Source organism: Aspergillus wentii (genome assembly GCF_001890725.1).
Source record: "Aspergillus wentii DTO 134E9 unplaced genomic scaffold ASPWEscaffold_1, whole genome shotgun sequence".
In the NCBI taxonomy this organism is placed as follows: Eukaryota; Fungi; Ascomycota; class Eurotiomycetes; order Eurotiales; family Aspergillaceae; genus Aspergillus; species Aspergillus wentii.
The window spans coordinates 4519069-4537838 of NW_024467832.1; the positions used below are offsets into that span (position 1 = coordinate 4519069).

General features: G+C 48.4%; 8 protein-coding genes across 8 annotated transcripts; 6 read left to right on the plus strand and 2 right to left on the minus strand.

Moving 5' to 3' along the window:
• The first annotated feature begins 312 nt into the window (after positions 1 to 312).
• On the plus strand, positions 313 to 764 carry ASPWEDRAFT_35333 (uncharacterized protein). Its single transcript, XM_040834204.1, has one exon. The coding sequence runs from the start codon at positions 531 to 533 to the stop codon at positions 744 to 746; it is 216 nt and encodes a 71-aa protein (XP_040695406.1). The 5' UTR covers positions 313 to 530; the 3' UTR covers positions 747 to 764.
• Positions 765 to 1053: 289 nt separating this feature from the next.
• ASPWEDRAFT_35334 (putative ABC transporter) lies at positions 1054 to 6207 on the plus strand. Its single transcript, XM_040834205.1, has 4 exons — positions 1054 to 1238; positions 1318 to 1843; positions 1893 to 5917; positions 5970 to 6207. The coding sequence occupies exons 2-4, from the start codon at positions 1468 to 1470 to the stop codon at positions 5997 to 5999; spliced, it is 4431 nt and encodes a 1476-aa protein (XP_040695407.1). The 5' UTR covers positions 1054 to 1238; positions 1318 to 1467; the 3' UTR covers positions 6000 to 6207.
• A 788-nt stretch (positions 6208 to 6995) lies between these two features.
• Positions 6996 to 9124, plus strand: ASPWEDRAFT_48242 (putative MFS allantoate transporter; the record flags this gene model as incomplete). The annotated part of the gene is made up of 10 exons (XM_040837080.1): positions 6996 to 7268; positions 7357 to 7504; positions 7564 to 7594; positions 7651 to 7917; positions 7974 to 8191; positions 8258 to 8346; positions 8406 to 8646; positions 8703 to 8796; positions 8843 to 9040; positions 9106 to 9124. 10 exons carry the CDS (start codon positions 6996 to 6998, stop codon positions 9122 to 9124), a joined length of 1578 nt encoding a protein of 525 aa, XP_040695408.1.
• Positions 9125 to 9453: 329 nt separating this feature from the next.
• On the minus strand, positions 9454 to 10318 carry ASPWEDRAFT_147629 (mitochondrial 54S ribosomal protein bL19m; the record flags this gene model as incomplete). The annotated part of the gene is made up of 3 exons (XM_040829529.1): positions 10094 to 10318; positions 9654 to 10035; positions 9454 to 9577 (listed from the first exon to the last, which is right to left on the minus strand). Exons 1-3 carry the CDS (start codon positions 10284 to 10286, stop codon positions 9454 to 9456), a joined length of 699 nt encoding a protein of 232 aa, XP_040695409.1. The 5' UTR covers positions 10287 to 10318.
• Positions 10319 to 10456: 138 nt separating this feature from the next.
• Positions 10457 to 12158, plus strand: ASPWEDRAFT_147632 (uncharacterized protein). Its single transcript, XM_040829530.1, has 2 exons — positions 10457 to 10697; positions 10766 to 12158. The coding sequence occupies exons 1-2, from the start codon at positions 10595 to 10597 to the stop codon at positions 11743 to 11745; spliced, it is 1083 nt and encodes a 360-aa protein (XP_040695410.1). The 5' UTR covers positions 10457 to 10594; the 3' UTR covers positions 11746 to 12158.
• On the minus strand, positions 11977 to 13960 carry ASPWEDRAFT_179439 (uncharacterized protein; the record flags this gene model as incomplete). The annotated part of the gene is made up of 4 exons (XM_040831793.1): positions 13309 to 13960; positions 12862 to 13250; positions 12131 to 12805; positions 11977 to 12072 (listed from the first exon to the last, which is right to left on the minus strand). The coding sequence occupies exons 1-4, from the start codon at positions 13844 to 13846 to the stop codon at positions 11977 to 11979; spliced, it is 1698 nt and encodes a 565-aa protein (XP_040695411.1). The 5' UTR covers positions 13847 to 13960.
• A 34-nt stretch (positions 13961 to 13994) lies between these two features.
• ASPWEDRAFT_35338 (uncharacterized protein) lies at positions 13995 to 15442 on the plus strand. The gene is made up of 3 exons (XM_040834206.1): positions 13995 to 14289; positions 14351 to 14617; positions 14674 to 15442. The coding sequence occupies exons 2-3, from the start codon at positions 14403 to 14405 to the stop codon at positions 15248 to 15250; spliced, it is 792 nt and encodes a 263-aa protein (XP_040695412.1). The 5' UTR covers positions 13995 to 14289; positions 14351 to 14402; the 3' UTR covers positions 15251 to 15442.
• Positions 15443 to 15684: 242 nt separating this feature from the next.
• Positions 15685 to 18756, plus strand: ASPWEDRAFT_23802 (Hid1 family protein; the record flags this gene model as incomplete). Its single annotated transcript, XM_040832529.1, has 8 exons — positions 15685 to 15780; positions 15846 to 16467; positions 16518 to 16615; positions 16674 to 16916; positions 16967 to 17320; positions 17372 to 17615; positions 17670 to 18184; positions 18244 to 18756. 8 exons carry the CDS (start codon positions 15685 to 15687, stop codon positions 18754 to 18756), a joined length of 2685 nt encoding a protein of 894 aa, XP_040695413.1.
• Between the last annotated feature and the right edge of the window lie 14 nt (positions 18757 to 18770).

Here is an 18770-nt window from a genome sequence, read left to right on the forward strand (position 1 = left end):
ATACCATGGCTGCTGTATTCCACGGACAAAGCACCTTTGGCTACCATGGCCTTGCCACTCATAATCCTCCCATCGAATTTACCAAATGTCTCGAATATGCCGAAGTCGACGAGGTCAAGTCTCTTGTCTGTTTTCTAGATGGTGTTGGTGCATTTTTAATCAATCATACTACAAATATTTACTTGTTTGCTTATGTAGATAGAAGTAGTAAACCTAAGACAATCAGCATCTATTTTGAAAGTGATGTTATGTATATGCACAGGCTTCGGTCAGACAACAGAAGATATGCAGTATCTATGCAGCATGCAAAGCGGACTATTCAACGACCACAACTGATAAATCAATTGAACTCAATTTGGCAAGACGCTGAAGAATCAGTAAAGCAGGATCCGATCTGTCTATAAAATACAGGACAGAGATTGCGGTTGTATTCCTTCTTCCATTGCATCATTGTTAAATAGATTTCTTACAACTCACTATCCTAGCCCGACAAGGAAGCGCAGAAAATCCTCATTCCCGTTCGCGACGCCATGAGCAAAGACTCGATTCTTTTAATTCGCAACATGGTTCGTTCGTACAATGCGGCCAGGCTATCCTCATTGGAGGCCTATGGAGACTTGAACATGGTGGTCCTGTTTTCGGCCAAAGAGCGTTCTGAGAGGCAGTTTCGAGATCTGTTGAGCCCTGTTGGACTGAAGGTGGGATTCAGGCAGTCCGTATTGTTGGGGGTTGTCAAATGCGACTGATTGTATGGAAAGCATCGTCATCATACATAATCTCTGTAGTACAGTTATGCAGGTGATGGAATAATTTTTATGATCGTCGCTGTCAAGCTTAAGCCCTAGCCTGGATGTTTCTTTTTCCTCTTTCGGTCTCCGACAATCTTCCAGTCTTTTCTTCTCTCCACCAACACGAGCATCAACCAACCACTACCGTGGCTTTTGCCCTTGGCGTCGCGACGTTTCGGCCTTGAAACTACGCCGTCTGACGGATTTTACCGACGGATACAACCCTATATTCTCTTCTCGAGTCATAAGGCTAGGCACAATGGCTAAAAACACCCCGGTAAAACGGCGCCTAACTCCTCGTCTTAAGTCCGTCATGAAGGATCTAGTCCCAAACATGAGTCAATCTTTCCCCACAACTATGGAGTCATGATAAGACATCAGGGATTATTCTAGTCGGAAGTCGGTGAATGCCTGAGTCCGTCTCGGGGTTTACAGGGTTTAATATGTCTGGTCTGCTTGAATTTTTCCATGGCGTTTTGTGGTATTTTCTTTTTGTGGTTTCTGACTGACGATTTATCTCTTTTGTCAGGGCTCAGGAATCACACTGTTGAGCATTCTCGACACCTCTTCATTAGATGTCTTCCTGCGCAAGGGAGTGACGCACTTTCCCAAGTGGTCCACACCGGTTTCTATCTCAGTGCAATAGAACACCTCATTCTTTCGAGGAAAACTTAACATCATGGACGAGAAGCTGCCTTCCGAGAGCAGCAATAGTTCCGACATTGACATTGTGTCTACTGCAAACGATTACGAGCAGACTCGTGAACAGATCAGACTCTCTAACCCCCAAGGCCTGACTTCCCCTCAGGCTAATGTTGATGTGGAGAGGGCCGAGCATGAATTTTCCGAGCTGAACCGACAGCTCTCCACTATTTCCCACAAGACCCGCCGGCTATCAAAGCAAGCTTCTAGGCCTTCCAAGGCTGGGGTGACAACCGAGGATGTAGAAAAGTCTGGGGGCTCGGCTGGTTCTGAAGAGGAATGGGATCTTGAAACTGCTCTTCGTGGTAATAGGTCTGCTGAAGCTGAGGCGGGGATCAAAGATAAGCATATTGGTAAGTAGTATTTACTTTCCATTAGTGTGGCTCCTGGCTAATTCAGTAGGTGTAATATGGGACGACCTCACAGTTCGAGGCATCGGAGGTGTCAAGACAATCATCAAGACATTCCCCGATGCTATCATGGATTTCTTCAATGTCCCAGAGACCCTCATGAATCTGTTTGGTCTCGGGAGAAAAGGAAAAGAGGTCAACATTCTGAAAGACTTTCGAGGTGTTGCACAACCCGGGGAGATGATATTGGTCTTGGGAAGACCAGGCTCAGGATGTAGCAGCTTTCTCAAGGTTCTTACGAATCAGCGCTTTGGGTTTACAGGCGTTGATGGAGAGGTTCTATATGGACATTTTGATGCCGAGACGTTCTCCAAGAGATTCCGTGGCGAAGCTGTCTACAATCAGGAAGACGACATTCACCAACCGACACTAAGCGTCAAACAAACACTCGGTTTTGCTTTGGATACCAAGACTCCAGGTAAAAGACCTTTGGGGGTGTCAAAAGCCGAATTCAAGGAGAAAGTGATCAATATGCTTCTTAAAATGTTCAACATTGAACACACTGCCAACACGATGATCGGGAATCAGTTCGTTCGAGGAGTCTCAGGAGGAGAAAGGCGTCGGGTGAGTATTGCGGAAATGATGGTGACAGCGGCAACGGTTCTCGCCTGGGACAACAGTACTCGTGGTCTCGATGCTTCTACAGCCCTCGACTTTGCCAAATCGCTCCGTATCATGACCAACATATATAAGACCACAACATTCGTATCCCTTTACCAAGCGTCGGAAAACATCTACAACCAATTTGACAAGGTCCTTGTTATCGATAAAGGCCGTCAGGTCTTCTTTGGTCCAGCCTCTGAAGCACGTTCGTACTTTGAGGGTCTTGGTTTCAAGGAAAAACCACGACAGACAACTCCAGACTATCTGACTGGCTGCACTGACATTTTTGAAAGAGAATACAAAGAGGGAAGAAGCGAAAATGATGTCCCCTCTACCCCAGAGACCCTCGCAGAAGCGTTCAAAAAGTCCGTCTATAACGAACGCCTGGAGGAGGAGATGCAGTCCTACAAGAAGCGGGTGCAACAGGATAAGCAGATCTATGACGACTTCGAAATTGCCAACCGGGAATCCAAACGCAGATTCACCCCCAGCTCCTCGGTTTACTCGATCCCATTCCATTTGCAGGTTTGGGCTTTGATGCAGCGTCAATTCCTTCTGAAATGGCAAGATAAATTTGCTTTGACCGTATCCTGGGTGACTTCCACTGGATTGGCTATCGTCCTTGGTACTGTTTGGTTGAATCAGCCAAAAACCAGTGCTGGGGCTTTTACAAGAGGTGGTCTTTTGTTCATTAGTCTGCTTTTCAATGGATTCCAAGCCTTCTCAGAACTTGCGGGCACCATGATGGGACGGGCAGTTGTGAACAAGCACCGGCAATTTGCCTTCTACAGACCAAGTGCGCTGTGGATTGCTCAGATATTAGTCGACACCACATTCGCGATAGCCAGGATTCTGGTCTTCAGTATCATTGTGTACTTTATGTGCGGTTTAGTCCGCGATGCCGGAGCCTTCTTCACCTTTGTGTTGATCATCCTCACTGGATATATCAACATGACAGTCTTCTTCCGAACTATCGGCTGCCTGTGTCCTGATTTTGACTACGCCATAAAGTTCGCATCTGTGATAATCTCCCTATTTGTTTTGACCTCTGGTTACCTCATTCAATGGTCGAAAGCACAGGTCTGGCTGAGATGGGTGTTCTATATCAATCCCTTCGGCCTAGGCTTTTCTAGCTTGATGGTGAATGAATTCAAGCGTTTAACCATGACTTGTGTTCAAAGCTCGTTAGTCCCTTCAGGCCCCGGCTACGGTGATATCGCACACCAAGCATGTACACTTGCTGGAGGCGAGTCCGGCTCAGATATCATACCAGGCGCCAGCTATCTTGAAACAACATTTAGCTACTACCCCAAGGATCTCTGGCGAAACTTTGGAATCATGCTCGGACTCATATTTGGGTTCCTTGGTTTGAATCTGTACTTTGGTGAAACTGTTCAGTTCGGCGCCGGAGGCAAAACCGTCACTTTCTATCAAAAGGAGAACGAGGAGCGAAAGGAGTTGAACGAAAGCCTCATGCAAAAATCGGCCAGTCGAAGATCGAAGGAATTGAATGACTCCAGCACAAATCTGAATATCACCTCTAAATCTGTCTTCACCTGGGAGGATGTCAGTTACGATGTTCCAGTGCCTGCTGGCACCCGTCGGCTTCTCAATTCGGTTTATGGATACGTTCAGCCAGGAAAACTAACTGCGCTGATGGGAGCATCGGGGGCAGGTAAAACTACGCTTTTGGACGTCTTGGCCGCTAGAAAGAGTATTGGGGTGGTCTCGGGAAGTATCCTCGTGGATGGGGCGTCTCCTAGCACTTCCTTCCAGCGAGGTACATCATATGCTGAACAGCTGGATATCCATGAGCCAATGCAAAGTGTGAGAGAAGCTTTGCGCTTCTCCGCCGATCTTCGTCAACCTTTCGATACACCGCAGTCGGAGAAATATAGCTATGTGGAAGAAATTATCTCGCTGCTCGAGCTTGAGAACCTTGCAGACGCAATAATCGGTACACCCGAAACAGGTCTATCTGTGGAGGAGAGGAAGCGAGTCACCATTGGTGTTGAGCTGGCCGCAAAGCCCGAGCTACTCCTGTTCTTGGACGAGCCCACCTCTGGCCTCGACAGTCAATCTGCTTTCAACATTGTTCGTTTTTTGCGCAAGCTTGTTGATGCTGGACAGGCTGTATTGTGTACCATTCACCAGCCGAATTCGGTACTCTTCGGCAATTTCGACCGTCTGCTGCTCTTGCAAAGGGGAGGCGAGTGCGTATACTTTGGTGAGATTGGGCAAGATTCGAGCATTATGCTCGAGTACTTCCGACGCCATGGCGCAGACTGTCCGCCTGATGCCAATCCTGCAGAGTGGATGCTCGATGCCATCGGTGCGGGTCAAGCTCGTCAGATAGGAGACCGTGACTGGGGTGATGTGTGGTGTACATCGGTAGAGCTTGAGCAGGTGAAACAGGAAATTGCTCAGATCAAAGCTACGAGATCAGAGCAAGTCAGACAGAGCAACTCCTCACAGAAAATGGAACAGGAATACGCCACACCTCTTTGGCATCAACTCAAGGTCGTATGCAAACGGACAAATCTAACCTTCTGGCGATCCAGGAATTACGGGTTTACGCGCCTTTTCACCCATGTTGTCATTTCTCTGATTGCTGGACTTGCCTTCCTACAGCTAGATGATTCTCGCTCTTCGCTTCAGTATCGGATTTTCGTTATCTTCAATGTGACGATCATTCCCGCTATCATTCTTCAACAAGTTGAACCCCGATATGACATGTCCCGGCTGGTCTTCTACAGAGAAGCTGCTTCTAAGACGTATAGCCAATTTGCCTTTGCATTCTCCATGGTCACAGCAGAGCTTCCGTACAGTATACTGTGTGCTGTGTGTTTCTTCCTGCTCCTTTGCTATATCCCAGGCTTTCAATCTGCCTCTGATCGGGCTGGTTTCCAGTTTCTCATGATTTTGATCACGGAACTCTTCGCAGTGACGCTTGGTCAGACGATAGCAGCCCTAACTCCGAATGCTTTCATTGCGTCACAGCTCAACCCACCAATATCCATCATATTCTCTCTGTTCTGCGGTGTCACTATTCCACGGCCTCAGATGCCTGGGTTCTGGCGAGCATGGCTCTACCAGCTAGACCCGTTCACGCGTCTTGTCGGGGGTATGGTAGTGACTGAGCTACATGATCGACCAGTGCAATGCACACTAGGCGAGTATAACCGGTTCCAAGCACCACCGAATCAAACCTGTGGCGAGTACATGCAACTATTTTTCGAAAGTGGAGGGGCAGGATACCTCCTCAACAACGCGACACAATCGTGCGAATACTGTGCCTATAAAGTCGGTGACCAATTCTACGAGACTTTCAGTATGGACTTTGCCAACCGGTGGCGTGATCTGGGTATCTTTATCTGTTACATTGCGTCGAATCTTATTATCTTGTTCCTGGCAGTGAGTGATTCCGATGCGTTTTATATTTCTTGCATGCTGACCTTATATGCAGTCTCGGTATCTCAATTACAACCGCCGGTAGTTTTACTTTGATAAACCAAGATCGAAACAGGAAAAAGGCTTAGATGGAAATTAATACCAAGATATCATAATTGTATCAGAAGCGGCATGTAATTCTATTGCTTCTGTCAGTTCAACACAAAAGTCACAAAACAAAGCACGTCAAATAATCATAGAATTCAAATCAACTTGAACATATTTGAATTCTCAAAATCCATCACTTATCTTCGGTTTTCTGAATCCGCACTACAGTACTCCCACGTAGACGCCTTGCAGCCTGAGGCCTGAGGCCCTAACCAACTCCTCTCCTCTCCGCATTTCGTCCTCAAACGATTCTCTCCAGCCGAGGACACTTCAACAACGATCGGCACAAGCCACAGGTCAATGCTGGCATCTGGTACGATCAAAGCATTCTGCACTATTCGTATTCCACCTATCATGATTTGTAAAAAGGCAATCGCCCGAGAAAATAACCAGACAGTCTGCAATTATCGTCCTCGGCATTCACCCCGATGTCTTCTTTCCCCGCGTCACGATTCATCGGATCTAGTGCGACTCTCACTAGATAGCTTAACCAGTCATTTGTCATCATGCCTAATGGAAGAACTGGAAAGTATCTTTTACACTTTCCAAGCGTCTCGTGATGCGTCGGTTAGCCCTTGTTTTCCCCACGTTGGACGAGATACCTCCTAGCGTGAAGGCTTTCGTTTCCCCGCAAATCAAGGAATCCGGGGTTGGAAACTCTGATTTTGAGCTTCTGGGACTTTTCTTTTGAGTTCAAGTTGGGAAACGGACATACGCCGGTGTTGACGATGGCTGGGCCCCCTCTTTTCTACTTATCTCATGGATCGATGATGCTGGTATGGTCTGACTGGTAGATGGTTGCTGCTTGTTCTTGAACCTAATTTCATCGTCTAGGTGTGCACATTTTGCTTAAAACGCCATCATCTCCATATGGCATCTTTGATATCCTGATCCACCAGTATCGACTTCTTCTCAGGTCAACGAAGCAGTCAATATGGGAACCATCTCCACCCCCGAACCACACCCCGGCTCCAAGGGAAACGAAGAAGAGGGTCCTACAATCGCTCACGAGGAAAGCAGTCAAGCACCGTCGAAATGGAAAATGGGCAAGTCAGCCGATGGCGACACGGCTATGGCATTATTCGATGACCCGGATGAACTACACGAAGACGTTGACCCGGCCGAGGCGAGGAGTTTGCTATGGAAGATTGATTTTATGATTCTGCCGTATTTGGCTGTTTGTTATGCTTTCTTTTATATTGATAAGGTAAGTGGGTATTGTTTGTTTCTCCTCTCTCTCCCCCCAGATTTTGTCATTGTGGTCTTTTTGCTGATAGTACATCATCGATGCGTAGACTACGCTGAGTTATGCGGCGATTTTTGGAATCACGGAGGACCTGAACCTTCATGGCACGCAGTATAGTTGGCTCAGTAGTATATTCTACTTTGGGTTTCTGGCTTGGGCGTTTCCAACGAATTTTCTTATGCAACGTCTTCCAATTGGTATGGTCCATGCGCCTATTCAGCTACTTGAAGACATTCTAATCCTTTCGTGTTGTCAGGAAAATATCTCGGAGTGAATATCTTCATGTGGTAGGTGGGCTAGTTCGATAAGTGACAACACGACACTAACAGAAAGCTCCATACAGGGGCGTCTTCCTCATGATCCAAGCGGCATGCCACAACTTTGCTACCCTTGCCGTCTTGCGCGCTCTGGGAGGTGCCGCAGAAGCCTGCGCCGATCCTGGCTTTATGCTTATCACTAGCATGTGGTATACACGACGTGAGCAGCCCGTTCGAATTGGCCTGTGGTATACTGCGAATGGGTTTGGGATTGCAATCGGTGGTTTGCTGGGTTATGGCATTGGCCATATCAGGGGCGCTTTACCATCGTGGAAATACGAGTTTATTGTGATGTAAGAAGTTGGCCTGACAGCTTTGTATGTTTCCAATTGCTAACATAGACATACAGTGGTGCTCTGTGCTCGGCATGGGGGATTGTCATGTTCATCTTCCTTCCTGATTCCCCCGTCTCAGCACCGGGTCTCACCAAGAGAGAAAAGCGGATGGCTGTTGAGAGATTGCGAGAAAATCAAACTGGTGTTGAGAATAAGCATCTCAAGCCGTACCAGATACTGGAAGCTTTTCTGGACTACAAGCTCTATATGTTCTTTATCCTTGGTGTTGTTTGTGAGTATCTACTATCTACTTTTATATTGACCTTTGGCAAACATCAAGCTAATGAAGGGCTGTCAGGCAATGTCCCAAATGGAGGAATCTCCAACTTTGGAACTATCATCATTCACGGATTCGGGTTCTCGACTTTAGTCACGACCTTTATGCAGGTATGTCCCCGATATATACTGTACTTTGGTTTAAAGCCGAGACTAAAAACAGTACCTAGATCCCCTACGGAGTCCTAATCGCAATATCAATTCTAACCTGCGTGTACCTCAACGACCGCTTCGAAAACACAAGATGCCTCTTCGTCCTGATATATCTACTCCCCAACTTGGCTGGTGCATTTGGACTACGTTTTGTTCCTCTCGATCAGAAAGTCGGCCGTCTGATCTGCTACTATTTGACTGGGCCGTATAATGCAGCTTTTGTTTTGGTCCTGAGTATGCAAGTTGCTAATACTGCCGGTCCGTATATGTCTTCTAAATGAGAAATGTGACACAGAAACTGACGGTATCCTCAGGGCATACCAAGAAAGTCGTTACCAACGCAGTCCTCTTCCTGGGCTACTGCACAGGTAACATTGCAGGACCTTTCTTCTACAAAGATTCCCAAAAGTATGTCCATCCATCCATCCCCCTCCGACATAACTAACATTAGCAGACCAACCTACGCACTCGGCATCTGGTCTATGATCGTCTCGCACTTGATCGAAGCAGTGCTCATCACCATCCTGGGCCTTCTCCTTCGATGGGAGAATAAGAAGCGTGACCGTATTCAGTCTCAAATGGAAGGTGGTCTGGAAGGGAGAGACTTGGATTCTACTGCGTTTTTGGATTTAACGGATAGGGAGAATTTGAAGTATGTCCTCCCTAACACTTTCTGGGTTGTGGTATAATTGCTAACGTGGTGCGTTTGGCATGTAGTTTTCGGTATATTTACTGAGTCCAGACGTTTGGGAGGTTGGATAGTCGTAGGTTGGACTTTTGTCTGAGTGTTGAATATATTGGGAATACCTCGAACCAAACTTGCTTGTAGACATACCCATAGGTTTGTAGGAGTATACATGCATTCCGATGTATTGAATAGAAGCCAGAAGTAATAAAACACCTTTGCTATCTGCTATTCATATGCCTGTTTTGAGGAGCAGATCCAGAAAATGACAATGGCTTGGTTTCTATCAAGGTTACAGACGAAAAAAATACGACAATAAATATGTAGGTAATAATACATCCATCAAACTCTCAAACATTGCACTGCGTCAACCATCGAGTTTACCTCTTCTTGCTCTTGCCCTTCCTAGACGACGATTGCGTACGTTGGCCGCTGAGCGCCGACTTCTGTCTGAGGTAGTTCGATACGATATTCTCGACACTGCGCATATCGTGTCTGGGTTGTCTGAGGTGAAGATAGATGTTAGTCAACTTGTTCCCAGAGAATATCCAATAGCTAGATAACCAGTGAAAATACATACCTCATGTAATACAATCTGGCTCTCCTCTTCCTCTTCTCTGATCTCTGCACAATCTCCACGCTGTCGACGGTGGGACTGAAAACCTTAACCCACATCTCCACCCCGACTCTTGTAAGTTCATTTCGCAGCAGGAATGCAGTGTCAACGCCGCGCAATCGGATGCTAAGACAGACTCCGGAGAACGGGTCTCCGTTCTTAAATGTAACTCGCAGAATGTCACCGGGCTTGACACTTCGGGGGTTCCGTCGGTAGTCGAAAAGCGCCTTGCGTTCACCGGTCGGGTCGAGGGTGGCCAATTGAGCTTCTGTTACCGCTGCCACGGGGTCTTTGCACGTAGCACGCGATGATGCGGGTGGAGGGTAGGTCCTGAGCTTCTTGCGTCCTAGTTTCACATACGTTAGGCAGGAAAAACCAAAATGAGTCGAGCCGAATAACCATACCCTGATTGGGCTGCAATCGAGCCGGCAATTGCGAAAGGAACGACTTGGGCAACTTCGCAGGAAGAGGCGTCGGCTCAGGCCTGATGGAATAGGCAGTCGAAATCGATCTGATCTGGGGTTGAATCAATTGCTGGGTCCGCATGAGCGGCCTCAAGCAGCCCAGCTGCCGCATGGTCGGTGTAAAGGCCGCCATGCTGGAGAAAGAATTGCACGGGGTGGGTGAGCAGGCTGGCGATAACAAAACAGAAGTTGTTCCTGTACAGAACTTTGGGGATGGCGGAGGTTGATCCGGTCCGGCAGAATTTCCGCCAAGCCTCGAATTGCCTGTTCGGGCCAGCCTCCAAAGAATCGACTTTCGGGGAACTTTTCTGCCAGTCGAGATCGTCTGTCAGCTGGACTTCCACGCTTCGCCTTGATATTTTCAATTGGACTTCTGGGGAGCACCGGCTTCCGCATCTCAGATATTTTCACCGCGTGTCCTTTTTCCATCCCAAAGCAACAATGGCGCAGAGCGCCGTGGGCAGGCTCTTCCGCTGCCAGAATTCCAACACATTGCGGCAGTCAATCGGTGCTCTGACACAGAGACGAGCCTACTCGAAAAATGGTACTTACTCACATTACACTCGTCCCTGTGGTGTATCCAGAATGGCCGTTCTAACATCGCGAATGCAGCAATCCCAACCTTCCCTCCGACATCCTCCTCCGAGCTGGACCAGGCCCTGAATCGATTCCGCGAAGAGCTCTTCGTACCCTTCGGACTGACTACTCAGCAACGAAATCTCATGTCCCGACAAAAATACGCGGACCGCTTAGAAGAAGAACCCGTCACTGTGGCAATTGGTGAAAACGATGAACCCTTTACGCTTCGGCCCATGGACCCTCAATCACGACCGACAAACAGGGATATGGTCGACACTATCTCCCTCATGAAGACCCCCCAGGACTGGCAAAACATCCTTCCCTTCCTCGCCGGACTACGGATGTCCCACAGAGTCCTCAAATCTGATCGTTGGGAATGGCTGGTACGGAAAGCTGGCCAGGCTGATGCGCTGGGTGTTCTCCTTGAGTGTGCCAAACGATCTGATATTACGGGTTTCCGACTCAACCACGCCGGTATCGTTCAGAGCTTCTTCTTCGAGCTTCACCGTAAGGCCCAGCGAGGCGAGTTCAAAGACCCCGCAGTTACAAAGGCCCTTAGCTTGGCTAAGCAAGCTATCATCCTGATGGAGACCCCGGAACACATCGAGCGCGACGTGAAGCTCGACCCCAAGCGAAAACCCTATGTCATCGGAACCCTTCTGGAGCTCAGCGCTGCTCGTGCCGTGAACGAGCTTGGAGGCAACGACGAAGGTGGCCACGTCCGCGCCTATGCCCAGCGGCTTCTTGCAACCTGGTCTCTCGGTAACTTCTCCCGGGACGCCAAAACCTGGGTCAATGCCGACCAAATGTTGCAGGAGAATATCCCTATCTACAACGGGATGAAGCTTGCGCTGCAGGTGAAGGAGGTCTCCCAGGACAAGACGATTAGCTCTGGCTTGAAGACCCGCATTAACGGGCTGAACATGGCGATCACAAGCCACAAGGAAATGGCTCCCGAGAAGGTCATGCAACAACCATCGAGAGGCTATGAGCAAAGCCTACTCTTACATTAGAGCTATATCTGATTTCTGTTTCACACCCTATCTACGATATGTATATTACCGCTTTCAGGATCATTCAAAGTACTTGTATTTGAAAATGGATATCATTTTTTATTTTTCAGTCATCCATAAGTATTTCCGAAATAAACGGTTATATCTAGAATAAAAATACCGAAATTGATGGTGAACAACGCCCAAATTCTCTTCGTCCATATATGCCTCGGCAAGAATCTATTGAATGCACTATGCGGAGAGCTCCAGTGTATTGTCATAGCGGATGTGTCCCCGACCTGATAGAGTCGTTCTACCAGAGACAACGGCAGGACCAGCTACAGTGATCTAAAAGCTGTTAGCAAAAATTGCTTAAATATAATTCGGGGTAAGCAGTTCAACTTACATTTCCTTCAGTAGCTGCTTCAGGCCCGTTGCCTTCCGAGACACCGGTCAGGACAACTTCAACGCTACTCAATGGAGACCCAAAATGGCTAGGGCCCTGGAATCTCCGGTAGTCGAAGATGTTGGTCTGGCTGATAGCACCAGCAATTCCCGGGCCGGTCAAAGCGTACACAACACGAGCTCCAGTGAAGATTCTTAGATCCGTCAGCTGCTCAGAGGTCAAGCGGGCATCCTTGTCACCATCAAAACGGTGCGAGATGCACAGCAATCGAAGTTTGTCGATAGACAGTTCGGCGATCGGTCCAAGGTTCGTGACTTGAGTCAGATTGTGAGATGGCATGACCCCGGCATCCAATTTGCGTGCCTGGAACCAGTGGGAAATAGAAGAGACGATTCCAGAGTGAGGTCGCATGAATTTTTCATGGTAGTCAGACATCGTGCGAGAGGAGGCGATTATTACAGTGGGAGACACTCCAACAGTAGCCAATGCGAAGTCGACGTTCTCTCCAGCAACGGAATTCAAAGCAATGGATGCGTTCGAGAAGAGTGCGGCCATAACCTGACACAATGGGTAGGTACGAGAAAGGGAATCAACCGAGAGGACCAAATCATCTTTGTTGAAGCGCTGGTTACGAGCCAAGACGGTGTTCAATGCACTGATACCAGACACCAAGTTCTAAAAAAGATAGGTGAGCCTCTCGGATAATATAGTAGGGAAATTACAGGATATACCTCAGGTCCATATTCAATAAAGTCACCTTCTTGAGATGAAGATGGCCAAACAGTAGTCACGCTAGGGGAAGGCGAGCTCGGGTCCCAGCTAGGAACCTCGAGTCCTGCCAAGTCTTTCTTTTCTTCGACCAATTCGTGCCACACAGCGACTTCCAGACTGCCCTTAAGATCTCCGGGAATATCATTCCAATCCATATGTCTGCTTCCAAGCTTTGCGACCCAGATGACTTGAGTAAGTTGCTCGTTTCCTTTAGCCACGGCAGACAAGTCAAGCGCACCAGCCTCGGCAATCAAAGCATCGGCCTTTGCCTTCTGTAGATGAGCGGACAAAGTCTCGGACTGGAGGTTGTGGGGGACGAGGATGATCTTGAAGCCATAGAATGCACCAGCTGAGTCAAACTTGGTTAGTATGGCGAAGCAAACAGGAGGTACCATGGGACTCCGAACCGAATATAGAGGCCAAAAGCTCGACAGAGTCCGTGAGACAGACAGCAACAGTTTTCTTTTCAGATTCCTGGAGTTTGTGTCCGATAACATTCATTTCTTGGGTGATTTGGTCCAATGAATGTTCAATCGCCTTTCTGCCCAGGACTGTATAGATTTTGCCCTGTTTTCCAGAAACTGCTCCCTCCTCTATAGCTCCACGGATGGCCGACTTCCAGACATCCCGCAAGTCTCCTTTTCTACCACTTGTCCATTTCGGTGCACCCGGATCTTTAACATTAAGTCCCGACCTGAGAGGGAATCCATATGGTGTTTCCAGACTGCGGTATGCGGAAGATTCGCCAGGTTGTCGTACGGGAAATGCCGTTGACTGACGGGCAAGCAGAAAGGGGTGGATATCAGGGTCTTTTGAGGTGACAAACGAGATGACGACGAAGGCAAGGAGAGCGCCGGCAATCAGAGTCGTGTAGATGTTCCAGTCAGCCAGAACATCGGCAACCACGGCATCTAATTTCGCCACGAGGGACGTTTCAGATGCCATTCTGAGTTATTCTATCTGTGAAAATCAATAAAGTAAGTTCAATTGTGAAAATAAGATGAAACTCCCTGACAGCGAAGCGTCATGTCGAGGTGAATCGATAGTTGCTGACGTGAGGGGGTCTCAGCCACTCGCTCAGCCGGTGTGGAGTGCGGAGATCACCTCCCGGCGCTTGGCGGCTAGCTCCCTGGTTGAAAACTTCGCGGCAGCAGCGTCTATGCATCGCTCTGCGGTTGCCAGTGCGAAGAGTGACCTGCGCATCATCAAAACAAGCATATCTCCAACGCCGCCCACCACTACCTCGAGCTATCTTGCTTACGCCTTGCTGTGGCTATGATTGCAGACAGCTTGTTGCCATAGCTGAAATCAAAGTCGATCACCAATGCCCGCGTGACGGTCTCGTAAAATACTCCCTACAGGTAAGTTCAATCAAAGATTCCCTTAAGGTAAGTTATCTTTCCCCCAACCTTCCAAATCAAGGTTCCCCAGCGCTCACGCCGGAAACAGTTTTCTTTTTTGCTTTTCAGTGTGTGCTCTTCGTTTTTTCCCCTCCAATTCAATGGCCTCCCTTCCATCTACCCCTAAACCAGCATCCGCGCCCAAACCTGCGCCCGATGAATCTCGGACGCCTGGAAAATGGCGCCACCCCCATCTCGATGAGATTGTGAAACGCCAAAATGCTGCGAGTTTTGGAGATCGAAATATCAAAAAGCTTTTGTGGAATGGCGCGGCTCTAGCTGCGACTTGGGTCTTCGGGAACACTGTCCGATCATAGTGAGTGGTGTCGAACTGATCGTCCTCGGACGCCGTTGTTGATCATTATCTTGCAGTACACTTCGACTGCAAAGCTTCGATCAGTCATCCAGCTATTCCGATCTTCCTCTTCTCATTCTGCGACTCTTCTTCGCCCTGAATATCCTCGTTGCACTGTTCCCTCTCTTCCGACCAAAAGACGACCTCTCTGATATTCCTCTCACCCCCACACAACGTTCACTTCTCGGGCTTGATCCCTCAGCCACACCACCCCTCACACCGGGAACTACATACGTGACCCCACCGAGGTACCGTCTTTCTGCATCACGGACAGCCAGTCCGGCGAGCAGGAGTGCATCGCCATTGTCGACAGGCACAAATATGTCAGGACGCAGGGGTTCGTCGAGCACACCCTTCTCGCCCTCTACCAGCCCATTACTTTACAAAGCGGTTTCAAATGGAAACAGAGACAATGGACGGAGGCAAAGCTTTGGGTCCTCCTCGCCATTTGGTCGGAGCTCTCCCTTTAAAGAATCGCTAATGCCTGCAACACCTTCACCAGTAGGAGGCAAGCGAGTGAGTCTCGGGTTGAGCAATAAATGGTTGTATGAGAGGGGTAGCAGACGGTTGTCTGCAAGCAACGGGACTCTTTGATTCTTTTGTAGTGTGCCATTGATGCGACTGCAAGGGGTGGTGGTGTAAATCATGTTCTTGACAGAGAACCATTTAAAATTGAATCCAACGCTAGAAATATCACGCCGAATTATTTATTTTTTTACATGATTTCTATGGGTCGCAGTGCCTTTGGTACCTGATGAAACAAGTCACTTTATTATTGGAAACGCCCTCGCTGCGATAGTCTCCGCAGAGTCTGGGCTCGCTTTAGTTCCCGCGGTTCTTGCTACAACCCCGACAAGCCGGAACGCCAACATACCACAAATACGTCCATCCACGGTCTCTGACACATCAGGTACACCCTAGCCAATCCCTGAAGGACCAACATTGTTCCAGATATCCCTTCATCCTGAAGGCCGCTGTACTGTATGAGGTCGACCATTCCCTGATTGATCACTGTCGGTGGTTTCACTATGGGAGCCTCGGAGTCGAAGCTAGTCTTCAAACAAGGAATCTTCCGCCTTTCAGAGGAGAAGGATATTCCAGCGGACGATCCCTACTGGGCCAGAGTTTGTCTTCCTTTGCCTATATCCGTTATCTGTAGCAAGGCTCACTGACAATCTTATCTCTGAAGTTCTGGGAGCTCCCAGAGTCAACAGAGGATGTCTTCAGTTTATTCACCCCCGCGGACATACGACGAACTCGCGACCATGCCTTATCAAACTTCGAAACGTTACTGCTTTCAGCTACATCTCGTCTCAATATCCTGAAAAATCACCCGTCGTTTCCGGACCCGGATCTTGCTCCTGACAGAGACGCACTCAACTGTATCCGTATTCTGACTCGGCTCCTCCCCTTTGTCTTCGAGGCAGAACACTTGGAGGAGTGGAAGGAAAAGTTCTTTTGGGCACGTCGCAAGAAGAAGACCAGGCAGGCACAGGTTGCGGCCGATGTGCTTTTTGATGAAGCGCAAACTGAAGAGGGGGGAAATGAGGGATCCCCGCGGACTGATGAATATGAAGATGTGAAACCGTTGGCAGAGGAGTTGGTCGACACTTTGCTCGAGCTTTTGTTCTTCACGGACTTTACCATTCCCAGACTTCCAACGACAAAAAGCAAGGTTTCCTTTTCGATTTGGCAGAGCGGTGTTGGTTGCAACACTTCCATGGGGTCGAATAAAGAGCTGGAAAGCAACCGTTGCGAGATCCTCCGGCTGTTGCTCACATTGACGGGAGAGGCGATGTACATGCCTTCTAGTATGTCAATATCCTACCTGACTTGCATAGATCCAACTGACAGTCCAAAGATATATTGCCGGTGCAAGGTGTGAGGGTTATCACATACATCACAACTTGCTCTGACAAGCAGGCCGTCCTCACCCTATTATGCTCGCTGTTGAATACTGTATGTTTATGAATAATTAGTATACCTTCATTCCATTATCGTGCTAACTCATGTACAGGCAGTTAAATACAACCCTGCTTCCTGGAGAGTGCCATATGACCATGTGGTGTGGAAAGATCCCAAACAAATTCTGGTCATATACTGCTTGCAATTTCTTCTTGTTCTACTTCTATACCCTATTCCTGAGGATGGCCGCGGAAGTCCACCAAAGAACTACTACCGTCACTACTTTGGGCGATTGCATCGGCCCCAAGATTTTCAATTTCTTGTTGACGGAATGACCAGGATTCTGAACCAACCGGTATGCTTAACCACCATGGTTGACACTTGCCTTTACTTACAACAGATCAGATGCAAGCGACAAACTCCTACCTCCCCGGAAGCCAAAGATCTGTCAAGTGGGCACCCGAGATGCTGGTTCTCTTCTGGGAAGCCTTGCAGTGCAACAAACGATTCAGGTCATTTATCATTGACTCGAACCGCTCGCACGACTTCCTGATTTTGTGCATCTTCTATTCCATTGAGTACAGGTGCGATCCTGCCAAGCAGGGTGTCGTCCGGATGTGCATTTTCATTTTACAAACCATGAGCGTGGAGGCCAATTTTGGAAAGAGCTTGAATAAGAAATTTGAAGCGCAAGAAACCTTACCGCTTAACATTCGTATCCCGGGATTCAAGGGCTCTTATGCCGATTATCTGATCATGGTTTGTTTCCTTTGGAATGATGGCAACCAAGGAGTTTACTAACATCAGCAGTCCATTCACACTCTCATCACCGCAAGCAAAGGGAATTTGAACGCTGTATACCCAGCTCTGCTGGCAATCATAAATAACATAGCCCCATATGTGGAGCATATGTCCCCAGGAGCATGCTCAAAGATCCTGCAGCTTTTCTCGTCCATGTCAGCACCTAGTTTCTTACTCGCTAACGAGACCAACCATACGCTTCTTTCTTCTGTGCTTGAATCTATCAACTCGATTCTCGAGCATCAATTTACTAGTATGCCAACCACCGAACATCCGTGCTATGAACTGCCTGACTAACTGATAACAGAAAACCCGTACCTCGTTTACGCAATCCTAAAGTATCGCAAACGTTTCGAGGCGGTCCGCGCTTTTACACTTGAAAGTGGCCAGCAAGAAATAGAGCGTCAAAATGAGAAGAAAAAGGCCGACAATGAGTCGAACAACATTGTGTCTAGCCCGACACTTTCACAGTCTGAAGAGGACCTCCATGGCTCTTCAGATGCACGATCAGCATTGACTCGTATTCCAGAAGAGAATAGCCCCTTTGCAATCGGTGGGGATGACGATTCCGACGATGAGCGAGAAGAACACAATACCCCATCCCAGTCTTCTCCTTCACTTGAAAATTCCCGAAGGACCTCCACTTCGTCGACCTTGGACGAGAGCGTCCCTCTGCAATTGCGCGGGATGTCCGAGAAGGCGCGGGGTAAAATGCCAGCTGGGCAGCCATCCTTTTCTAGACAGAACAGCATGACCAGCCAAAGTAGCATGTCTATCCCTTTCCCGGTGTCTTCCAGTGGCTTCACACCCACAGCATCTTGGGTGAGTAACCTCCTTGGTAACTTTTTGGTCGCTCAATTATACTGACAGTAATTGTCTAGATCGAATCCTGGTTGCATGAGCTTCCCCTTCACACTATTCTTACGATCATCTCGGTCATCACTCCCCACGTTCCTGACACTGCTTTCCAGTCAGCTTCAAATCCAGAGGCCCGAACTTTGATCGCAAACATTCATTCCTTTGTGGAGGACCCGATGATCCAGAACTTCATCGTTGAGCCTTCACCAGTTCGTGTACATTCATTTGAATGGTCAGCTCTTTCAATGGGCTGGTACGAGTCTTTACTTTGGGGATTTATCTTCTCGAGTGAGATGGTCGTGGGCTCTGCGTCCGGCGCCACCCCCGGAACAGTCGGAGTGTGGAATGGAACTAGTATCAAGCTATTTAGGGTCCAGGAAGCAGCCGCACAGGGCCCTACGCTGCTTGCGCCTAAGGGTGCCGTCGATGCTGTTGGAAGCAATTTGGTCCAGCGCATCGGAAACCTGAGTCTGAGACGTAACAGTGGACAAGAGTCCCAGAACGGTTCCAGACCCCCGAGCATTCGAGAAGTCTAGTCCTTTTACAATCT

What these genes read in the sequence shown, in the direction of transcription:
- ASPWEDRAFT_35333 (XM_040834204.1), top strand. Translation starts at nt 531, where the DNA reads ATGAGCAAAGACTCGATTCTTTTAATTCGCAACATGGTTCGTTCGTAC.
- ASPWEDRAFT_35334 (XM_040834205.1), top strand. Translation starts at nt 1,468, where the DNA reads ATGGACGAGAAGCTGCCTTCCGAGAGCAGCAATAGTTCCGACATTGAC. An exon ending in GATCAAAGATAAGCATATTG is followed by an intron (nt 1,844 to 1,892) that starts GTAAGTAGTATT and finishes CTAATTCAGTAG; the next exon opens with GTGTAATATGGGACGACCTC. An exon ending in TTATTATCTTGTTCCTGGCA is followed by an intron (nt 5,918 to 5,969) that starts GTGAGTGATTCC and finishes CCTTATATGCAG; the next exon opens with TCTCGGTATCTCAATTACAA.
- ASPWEDRAFT_147632 (XM_040829530.1), top strand. Translation starts at nt 10,595, where the DNA reads ATGGCGCAGAGCGCCGTGGGCAGGCTCTTCCGCTGCCAGAATTCCAAC. An exon ending in ACGAGCCTACTCGAAAAATG is followed by an intron (nt 10,698 to 10,765) that starts GTACTTACTCAC and finishes TCGCGAATGCAG; the next exon opens with CAATCCCAACCTTCCCTCCG.
- ASPWEDRAFT_35338 (XM_040834206.1), top strand. Translation starts at nt 14,403, where the DNA reads ATGGCCTCCCTTCCATCTACCCCTAAACCAGCATCCGCGCCCAAACCT. An exon ending in GGGAACACTGTCCGATCATA is followed by an intron (nt 14,618 to 14,673) that starts GTGAGTGGTGTC and finishes ATTATCTTGCAG; the next exon opens with TACACTTCGACTGCAAAGCT.